Consider the following 10,764-nt stretch of genomic DNA (forward strand, 5'->3'; position numbering starts at 1 on the left):
TGGCACTTGGCTGCCTCTCGTGTAGGGATTTATGTTTACATGGTGAAAACCTTTCCCTCGAATCTTAGTGTGCTCCTTGTGGCAATTGCTCCAGGTAGTGTGACCTCACGCCTCCATGGCACTCATGCTGCTAGTTAGACACTTCCTAAGCGTCTCATCAATAATAAATCCCAAACAAGTCTAGGACTCCAGGAGTAGACAGTGTGTTTCATGGGTATTTAAGCAGCGGCATTAAGTGCTATCGGAATCTCTGGAATGTGCAGACCAGATTTATGTGTCTTAACAATTCTTTACTGGTTTGTAATAAGCCGGCAGAGTCCCACTTTATTTTAATACTAATTTTGTCCTAGAAGAAGAGTATGACTATAAGAGCAAAGCTAAAACTGGCATCTACTTTATAAGTGCAGCAGTGAATTGCCTCCAAGATCGAAATAGGTATCTAAACCAAGGAGTGAGGGTGGGATCAAGAAAGAAGAAAAAACTTTTTAAAAATGACCCTCAACAGTGTGCTGCTACATCTTTAACAGTGGGCAAGGCAGTGCCTCGAGGTGCCTCAAACTGTCTTTCATTTTCTAGGCTTAATGGCTGATTGCAGAAATCAATGTTGCCATTAGTAACAGGGTATTTGTTATGGCATGATTTCCTCTGTTGTTAGGCTGCAGAATGATTACAGTATTAGCGAGGTGCTTTCTTTATAAAGGGCTAGAGATATAACTTTCAATTTACTACCCATTAGTAAGGGGCTTTGGAAATATGGATGAAGGCAACACCTTACCTGCTGTTAGGTGGTGATTTTAATTTAGCCATTTGAGGCTAGCGTGTTTTTGTTGTTGTTGTTGTTGTTGTTGTTTTGGGTTTTTTTGTTTTTTTTTTTTAACTGGGCCAAGAAGCTTCATCATTTCACAGACAGTTTGATGACAGATTTTCTGCTTTGCTATTTTAGACCCCAAAGCTGTATCGCCCGTGTAACACAGTACAATTTAAGACATAACAGTCATGCGTCTGTGTTTCAAATGCTTGTACTTTCCCAAACCATCAGAGGAAAGTGGTGGGGCTCTTTAGGTCACTCAGATCTGGCAGGTGAGCCACATCGTAATTTTGCAAGGGGCCAGAAGATAGGTTTGACTTAGGGAGGGAGACTGCGGTGCCTACGTAAGAGAATTATGGGACTACGCCAAGCAGGAGAGACAGACGGTGGAGTTTGGAACTTACACATTCACACCCAGGGATAGAGCAGAATGCCAGCTCCTGAGTTCCAGAGACAAGATGATGGCCGACAGCATCAGGCCACGAAATGGGGTTGGACAATTGCAAGAAAAAGGTATATTATGTCCACTGAAAAATGTACCACCTGGCAGCTTTCTTCTTTCTTTTCTTTTTTGAGACAGTGTCTCACTCTGTCGCTCAGACTGGAGTGCTGTGGTGTGATCTTGGCTCACTGCAGCCTCCGCCTCCCAGGCTCAAGCGATTCTCCTGCCTTAGCCTCCCAAATAGCTAGGATTACAGGCATGCACCATCACGCTTGCTTAATTTTTGGACTTTTAGTAGAGATGGGGTTTCTCCATGTTGGCCAGGCTGGCCTCAAAGCCCTGACCTCAAGTGATCCACCCGCCTCAGTGGCCCAAAGTGCTGAGATTACAGGCATGAGCCACCATGCCTTACCTCAAGCTACTTTCTTGGTAGCCAGTGCTCAAGGGAAGGCGTAAGAGGTGAAAGGACTGCCCTTTCCCTCCAGTCAGGGAGGGAAAGAAAGGCATGGCCCAGTGTTCAACCCACCCATGTCCTCGATCAAGACCCACTGGCCTTGGAACTGACTGGAGGCCTGGGAGCAGAACCAGGCAGCCCTGGGCAGGGCTGCTGTGCAAGCTGCTTCTCCCCACTTCCCGGCTAACCTACCTGAGGAGGACGGCGAGGAGGGGTGCGGGCTGTCCTCCTGGGCACTCCCGGTCTGGGAGAGGCCACCTCCGACCCCGCTCTCCTCGGTGATGTTGGAGGAGCCCGGCGTGGTGGAGCGGCTCACCGACTGAGACTCCTGGTCACTACCCGAGCCACGCCGCTCATCCAGGCCCACATGCAGCCCGTCCTCCTCACCCTTGCGGTCCCGCTTGTGGACACGGGAGTGCACGACCACCTGGTGGTAGGTGCGGAACACCCGTCCGCAGTCAGGGCACTCGGTGGGCTTCTCCTTCATGTTCCCAGGACCCTGCAGGTTATACTCGAGCGTCTGGTTCAGCCCGTGTGACAAAAAATCCCGACTGCTTTCTAAAGGGTCGAGCTTAGTTGGCAGGTCTCTCTGGCTGCCCACTTTAGTGCTGTGAACCAAATCAGCAGGCATTTTCTGCTTGGAGCCATCTGCTCCCACTAACACGTACTCCCGCTTCTCCTTATCAAACAGAACCCCGGCGTTTGCCAAAGTGTCTTCGTGGTTGCGCTGCAGCGGATGCTCTTTAGACAAGAAGCCATGTTCCATGGCCATGCCCCTGGCCATGAGCTGCCAAGCCTGGTAGCTGTTCACGGGGTCCATCTCCGCAGCCTTGGCAGCCGCCTGCAGCCGCTCAATGCAGCTGGATTTCAGCGGCGGCACGAGGTTGAGGCATCCCAGGAGGGAGTGCTTGTCCCCCTCCGGGACGCCGTGGGCCATGCCGGAGATGGGAGACAGCAGCTTCCCCAGCGCTTCCTTCTCCTTCATGGGCAGTTCGCCCTTGCCATAGAGCTGGCTGGGCTCGCTCAGGCCGGCTTTGTCTGGGGCCATGAAGCCGCTCTGCAGGCAGGAGAGGTACCTGGAGTACAGGTTGGCGTGGGCCTCCTGGGACATGCCGCCCATGGGCACAGGCACCTCAGGGTCGCTGGGGGACTTGTTCTTCACCGACAGCTTGTTGAGGTGGACCTTCATGTGGTTCTTGAGGAACCAGGGCTCCTTGAAGCGCCGGCCGCAGATCTGGCAGCAGTGCTCAAAGGAGTCTTTGTGCTTGCGCATGTGGCCCTTGAGGAACCACGCCTGGCTGAACACCTGGCCGCACACCTCGCAGCGGAATTCGTTGGCCGACTGTTCCCCACCGCCATTGGGCCCCTGGCCCTGGGCCGACTCGGCGGTGATGTGTGCCTTCTCCACGTGGCTGATGAGCTCCTCTTCCTGCGAAGCCGCGAAGTCGCACAGCGTGCACTTGTAGGGCTTGTGCAGGATGCGGATGTGGCGGTCCAGCTCCTCGCGCTTCTTGAATTTGCCCTTGCAGAAGGTACAGCGGAAGCCCGCCGCCGGGGCCACCGCATCCTCTTGCACGCTGGCCGGCTTGGGCGAGGGCACCGGGTGGGCCACGTCGGGCACACTATGGTTGGCGGGCAGGGCCAGGGTGCAGGCGGCCAGCGGGGCCTGCTGGGCGTGCGGCGGCGGCTTCAGGTCGGGCCGGGGCTGCAGCAGGCTGCCCTTCAGCTGCTTGTCCCGCAGGATGGCGCGCTCCTCCAGCTCGTGAAGCAGGCGGTTTTCCTCGCGCACGCGCCCGCGCCCCTTGCCCAGGTTGCCTAGCTTGTGGGTCCGCAGGTGGATCTTGAGGTTCCCCTTCTGCGCCGCCCTGTGGTCGCAGTACGGGCACTTGAAGGGCTTCTCGCCCGTGTGCGTGCGCATGTGCAGGGAGAGGATGCTGTTGAAGCGGAAGCGCTTGCCACAGAGCGGGCACGGGTACTTGCGGTTCTTGCGGGCGTCGTCCTCGATGTCGCTCATCTGGGACATGATACCCAGGTTCTGCCCGTTGAGGAACTGCTGCAGGTCCACCCTCCCGTTGAGGCTGGTGTCCACCTCCCGGCCCAGCTGGTTGGCCAGGAGCGCCATCTGACTGCCCATGGGCTGGCCGCTCATGGGCACGTGGGCTTTCTCCTCCAGGGATGCGGGGGGCTTCTCCTCGGGGTTGGGCCGGGGATGGAGCTCGGGGAAGGCATGGCTGAGCTGGGAGGTGATCTGGTGCAGCTTCTGACTCATGGCATACTGGCCGTTGAGGACGGGGCCGCTCAGGTGGGGCTCAGCTTCCGGCTCCGCCGAAGACACTCCAAGGCACAGGCTCGCTTCTTCCATCCCTGAAAAGAGAGGCAGAGTTCAGATCCGTGCCAGGTGCGGCTATGGCGCCATGAATCAACAGCATTGACGGGCAGGGAATTTGCATTTCATGCCTTACCTACACATAATCATGCTAAGGAATTCTAGTCAAAAACAATAATAAAAAAATGAATTATTAAATGCCAATTATGCAATATGGCATTGCTCCTCCAATTTGTTTTGGCGACAGATCGTCTTCCTTGTATTTTCTATTTACAGACTGCAATTATTCATTCACCTTTAAATTATTAATGTTTTACCACTTTCAACACCTAATAACAAATCAAGGGTCTACGTGTGAAACTTTTTCTCCGTTGCCCCATTGTCGCACCTGTACCTGTTGGTTCAGTCCAAAGTTTGCCTGAGAGCGGAATGGCTTTCCCTATAAGACCAAATAAACCCACTTGGAATTTCTCTTTCCGTTTACTATATTCAATACATTCACCAGTCTGAGATGAAAGAGATCATTTTATGATTTGGCCAAAAAAAAAAAAAAAAAAAACCAGTGGCATGATATTTACTGGTACATAATAAAACAAGATAATGTTTTGGGAAAAAATAAAGTAAAGGACAGGCTTTAGAACAATAAAAGGGATTTTGCTTTAGTCAACAAAAAGTGCAGTAATATCTCATTAAGCTGATTAGTATGCTGCTTAGAAACAGTACTAGGTGCTGTAACACATGATTATAATCATAAAAATCCTTCAGTGTTTGCAAGGAAGCATTAACGAGGTATATTAAATTTTAAGGAGACTGCGAGTAGCGGCTTTGCAAACCTCAGAGATTAAGATTTAACCCTTATGTTACGAAACACTGTTATTTTGTCATTTGGTAACTGTGCCCATCAAAAGAAGTATAAATTATCTCCTGATGGAATCTTAGCAGATTGTTGAAGTTGTTCAAATTTGGGTAAAAGGAAACACCGATACGTTATAATGGGGTTCTTCCCATCCTTCAATGGCAAGATATCCAAAGCAGGGACTTCGATTGGGTTTAAAGAGATCTTTTATAGAACTAGATAAAAACCCATTAAAATCCAGGGGTGATGACATAGGAAGGCTCAACCAAGTTTGAGTGTTTTTAATAACTTTCCCAATATACAATAATGAGTACAAATTGTACCTGCAGTATGTGTTTTGCAGAAAATTAGAACTCAAAGTTGTTTGTTAAACACTATCGTTCAAAGCTGGTCTGCATAATTGTCTTTAATAGTCCTCTCTGCCCCCTCTCCAGCCTGTGCAGAATGGCTAAAACCAGATGGTTCCAGGGAGGGCAGAGGAAACAGCCCTTTCCACATTGGAGCATATGGGGAGCTCAACTTTGCAAGGCAATGAACCCCTGCCTGGGGTCCTTCCATTTCCAGCTATGTCTTCCACCTGAAGGACTCCAAATTTGTTTCCTGCCATTGGAATCATCTTTGCACACACCTCTCCTCTTGCATCTCATTGTTTAGATGTGTTGGGCAGCTAGGTGGTCCAGGAGCTGTGCTTAACCCTAGCCAGGACTGATTTCTGGGCTAAGCGATTAACCAGGGGGACCTGTGGGGACAGAGCTCAACTGTGGAGGAACCACAGGCAGGCTCAGCAGGGTCTGCTGCTTGCTGGGCCTCCCGACAGGAGACTGCGTGGCGTGGGGGGTCTCCAATGGGAGATCTGACTTCCTTGGCAGGAGGAGTAGGGTGGTGAGTCTATCTTGCAAGGGAAGGGAAGAAAGAGCCATGAATGTTTATTTCCAGGCGGCTGAGGGATTACAGTGGTGGTGCTGGGCCAACTGTGTCCACGAATGAAAGATATGCACAACTGTGCAAAGCGTGAAGACACATGTAAAGGTGCATGGGCACTTGCCATAGGAGAAGGCTTCCAGCTTGTCATCTTTCCTTTTTGTTTCTGGGGGCAGTCTACACTCAAATTTTCTTAAAACACACAGGCCCATTTTGGAGGTTGGTCAGAAAAAAGCTAATATTCCATGGAGGTGGCTGCATTCATTCAACAAACTTACCGAGATCCTTCCATGTGCCAGTCCCTAGCCTTGCCACTGGAGACATGATGGTGGACAAGACCTACCAGCCCCAGAACTCATGACACCCACTATCCAGCAGGGAGGAGCAGGCACAGTGTACAGAGGTTGCTGGAGGCTCCAGGCAGAGACTGGTGGCCCCAGGGCCCTGTCTGGCACCCTCTCTCCACCTTCAAGCCCCATACAGCTGCACTGGCTCCTCTTCTGAGCCAACAGGGATCATGACCCTGAAGCCACACAGGATTGCTCAGAATTCTACCCAACAGCTCCGTGGAAGTTTGGAAAGTCTAAGGCCAACAGGGCTGGCCCACTTCCAAAGGCTACCCAATTGGCCAGCTCAGAAGACATGAATCCAGGAAGATGGGCTATTTTCAGGTTGCCGCTGATGAGCTGACGCCAATTCAGCAGGAGGGAGAGAAGGCTGAATGTGGAATGTGGCGAGACTGCAAATCAGCTTGGATGAGGGGCATGGTGTTGAAGACCATGTCCCCCAACACCACCACGATTCATACTATGCAAGTAACAGCTCAACTCATCAACTAAGGAATGTGGGAATTTTCAGGTTTGGTTTGAGTATGGAATTCTTTTATTTTGTTCAAATCTATCTATCTATCTATCTATCTATCTATCTATCTATCTATCTATCTTTCTATCTATCCATCCTGGCCAGAGTTAACAAAGCTTTGTAACCTCTTTAAGTCTTTAAATGCCTTTGCTAGATTGTCAGCTGAGGATAGAATGTTCTAGAACATGCATGCTGCCCTGGCTCTTTTAATAGTTGGCTCTGTTCTTATTCATGTGGGTCTGAGCTCACACATCTTTTCTCACAAAAGCCCTCTGTGCCCACCCTGTCTGAGGCTGACACCCCAGCCCCTCTCTGTCCCAACACTTTACTTTCTTCTTTGTAGCATTTACCATGGGGGCAACATTTTGTCATTGATCCTTTTATAGACATGCTTCATTCTCATGAAGGCAGAGGGTATGTCTGTCTTGGTCAAGGATGAAGCCTTGGGTCCTCATGCAGAGCTGGCTTCCCTTAGGTTCGGTATGTCCCAGGTGAATGGATGAATGAGTGAATAGAGACTCACTTTAACCTCAACCTTATGTGACCTAACCTCAGCCTTTGCACAAGTCCAGAGCACCTAAAATCAGTCACGTGCCCTAACCTCAACCTTCCTACAAATCCAAGAGCACCTACAATCAGTCATGTGACCTAACCTCAGCCTCTGCACAAGTCCAAGAGCACCTACAATCAGAATCGGACAGAGTTGGAAGGGTCCCTGGCTACCACTGAGAAGCTGAAGGTTCAGAAACCACCAAGGGAAAGCCACCCCTGGCCGGCCATGGTGGCTCATGTCTGTAATCCCAGCACTTTAGGAGACCGAGGTGGGCGGATCACTTGAAGTCAGGAGTTCATGATCAGCCTGACCAACATGTTGAAACTTCGTCTCTACTAAAAATACAAAAATTAGCTGGATGTGGTGGTGGGCATCTGTAATCCCAGCTACTTGGGAGGCTGAGGCAGGAGAATCACTGGAACCCGGGAGGCAGAGCTTGCAGTGAGCTGAGATCACACCATTGCACTCCAGCCTGGGCAACAGAGCGAGACTCTGTCTTAAAAAATGAAAAACAGAAAAAAGGAAGAGAAGGGAAGGGGAGGGAAAGGGAGGGGAGGGAAGGGAGTCCACACCCCCAACTTTCCCAGTCTAGGTGTCCATGGTGATCACCCCAGGCTTGGACTACCCCTGATGGCCCAATTGCTGAATACTAGGAGACAAAGCAGTGGTTCCCTTTAGAACTTAACTGACCATCACTGCCCATGGAAGACCCCAGGGTTTCAGAGGAGCTGGCCAGCTCCCCAGGAGACGCTTCCAGGATATTGGTCCCCAGCCCTTGAATAAGCCTGGGAGAAGCCTACACGGAGCCTTACTGGGAAGCAGGACCACGATAGTCAGCTCAGAATCCTCTGTGATTCCTCAAGCAGGTGCAGCTGAGGCCACTGCAATGGGGCAGTCGTAACTGACGCCTGCTGCTTGACTTAGAGCAAGAAAGGGAAGCACGAGTTCCTGGAAAGAGTATGGGGTAATTGGTGTGCTGTCTCTGTGCCAAAACAGCCGAGGCAGGACAGGCTGGCCCCAGGCCCGGCCTGGGACTCGCAAAACCTGGGTCAGCCCCAATTTCTCCAGCCTTGACACTTCACTCATCCAGAATGCATTTATTCCTTACCTTAGCCATTCAGTCAGTATTTCCCAGGGGCCTTCCATGTACCTGCCCTCAAGGGCCTGTGGATCTAAGAGGCCGTGTCAGTGAGTGTCCACAAGTAACAGGGGAGCAGTGAAAGGTCCCTTTGAGGTTGAATGCAAAGCTGGGGAAAAGAGAAACCATCTCAGCTTTGGTGTCTGACGGTGTGTGTGTGTTTCTGTGTGTAAGTACATTAAGTATGTCTGTGTTGAAGGAAGGGTGAGGAGTCCCTACCTGGTAGCCCTCTAGAAATGTATACAAATGCCTATACTGGGAAACTAAGGCATCATGAATCCTACTGTTAAAGGATTGAATCCAACTGCAGACATAAGAGCTCACGGGCCTAGAGGAAGTGGAGTTGCCTGTGAACGAGATGATCTGTTGGAAGGGGCCGGATGCAATGGCTCACACATGTAATCCCAGCACTTTGGGAGGCTGAGCCCCAGGAGTTTGAGGCCAGCCTAAGCCACGTGGCAAAGCCCCATCTCTACTAAAAATATAAAATAATTAGCCAGGCTTGGCGGTGCATCCCTGTAGTCCCAACTACTTGGGAGGCTGAGGTGGGAGGATCACTTGAGCCTGGGGAAGTCAAGGCTGCAGTGAGCGATGATCCGTACCACTGCACTTCAGCCTGGGCAATGGGAATGAGACCTTGTCTCAAAAAATAAAAATAATTTAAAAGATAATTTTTTAAATTTTCAAAAAAGACCTGATGGAAGGTCTTATTACCCCTTTCCCCAGCCCACCACGGAGTAAGCCTTCCATTTCAGACCATGCTGCTCCCTGACAGGCCCCATAGGGAATATCCCTGGAGGGGCCTCCTGCCACAGCACACCCCCGACCCTGCTGCCAGAGCACTTTAGCCTACACGCCCCACTGACCCTTCACTCAGCACTGCGTGACCCAGGAGCTGGAGCCACAGATTATTCACTTGGACTGATGTCCAGAAGAGGTTTTTCTAGATGTTTCTAGGATTTTTTTTTATAGTTTCACAACTTATGTTTAAGTCTTTAATCCATGTTGAGCTAATCTCAGTACTGGGTATACATGGACATAAAGATGGAGACAATAGACCCTGGGGACTCCAAAAGTGGGGAGGGAGACCGGGGAGGGAGGGTTGATAAAATTGCCTATAGGGTACAATGTTTGCTATTTGGGCAATGGGTGCACTAGAGGCCCAATCCCCAGCATTATGCAATATACCCATGTAACTTAACAAACATGCACATGTACCCCCGAATCAAAATTTTAAAAACGGAAGCCAGGGGCCAGCAGAGGGCAGGCCATGATCCTGGGCTTAAGGCAATTGGGCAGCCAGGATTTTGGATAACCTCTGCAAGAACTCATGGAATCAGTTCACCTGGGCAGGAAAACCCTTAGCACAATTAAAAGCAAGCAAACAAACTACTAAACAGTGAGAACAGTTTGCCCCAGCCTTCAGTTCATTGCCCCAGCCTGAAACTTATAAGGAAGAGGATCAATAAACCCTGGTTGATTGACGGAAGGAACCAATGAATACATAATTTACCTAACTCTGCAAGGGCAGCCAAATGTCCTTACCGAGGCTGGACAGTTAAAGGCCACTGTAAACTCTTGTGTCTGCAGCATCATCTCCCCAACGCAGAAACATGGCAACATCCCCCCCAGCCCCGATCTTTTCTGAGCACAGAGTCATGGGGTACCTTGGGGACTCAACTAGACAGCCAATATTGATGAAGAACTAAGCTAGGCTCTTGGTGGCCATGGGATTCTTCATCACAATGTGGGAACTCCTGGGCTGCACCTCTAAACACAGGCAGGGGCCCCAGGTGAAGGCTTCCAAACATTACAGGTTTTCTTCTTGAGCAATGCAATTTCACACTCAGCAAATGAACCCCACCATTGGGTACACAGATTATCAAAATACATTCTGTCTCATCACTGCCATCATTGCAGGTACTGTGAGCCATTCAGCTGCCTTTGATGGTGCTAATGGTTATTTTGATTTTGCATTTCTGCCTTCAAGACTATTTCCTGTGATATCAATGACAAAAGTTTTCACTTAACTCTTCCAATAGAGAATCTAATTGTATCTTTCACTCAAAATGAAATTTAAAACTATCAGGACACCAGAAATGCCAGCTGCTACGAGTCTAAATAAATTTTACACAAAAACACAGTTTCATTTTGCTAGCACAGAAAAAAAAGTAATCTTATGAATAGTCCAAAAAAATATAGATCTTGCCAGTAAGTTGTATGAAAGAGCTTTTTCCTTATACCACGAAAAAGAATCGTTGGAAAATAAAATGCTTTCAAAATAACCATTTGCACTGGATTTTAAAAAATCAAGTATTGTTGTCTAGCCAAGCACAACTAAATATACTCCCTTTTTCATCGATGTGGGTGAAACTGCTACCTCAGAAGCCTTGCAGGAGTCCCTG

The 10,764-nt window shown here is 49.7% G+C and overlaps 1 protein-coding gene across 2 annotated transcripts in view; it reads right to left on the reverse strand.

The window, feature by feature from the left end:
• Window positions 1-4,070, reverse strand: part of ZNF536 (zinc finger protein 536) — a 275,952-nt gene extending 271,882 nt beyond the window's left edge. For both annotated transcript variants that reach the window (XM_030941625.1, XM_030941626.1), the window contains exon 1: window positions 1,897-4,070. In XM_030941625.1, coding sequence (XP_030797485.1) covers window positions 1,897-4,066 — 2,170 coding nt within the window. In that variant the 5' untranslated portion in view covers window positions 4,067-4,070. The remainder of the gene's footprint in view (window positions 1-1,896) is intronic.
• Between the last annotated feature and the right edge of the window lie 6,694 nt (window positions 4,071-10,764).

This window comes from Rhinopithecus roxellana, chromosome 12, assembly GCF_007565055.1.
Source record: "Rhinopithecus roxellana isolate Shanxi Qingling chromosome 12, ASM756505v1, whole genome shotgun sequence".
Taxonomy (NCBI): domain Eukaryota; kingdom Metazoa; phylum Chordata; class Mammalia; order Primates; family Cercopithecidae; genus Rhinopithecus; species Rhinopithecus roxellana.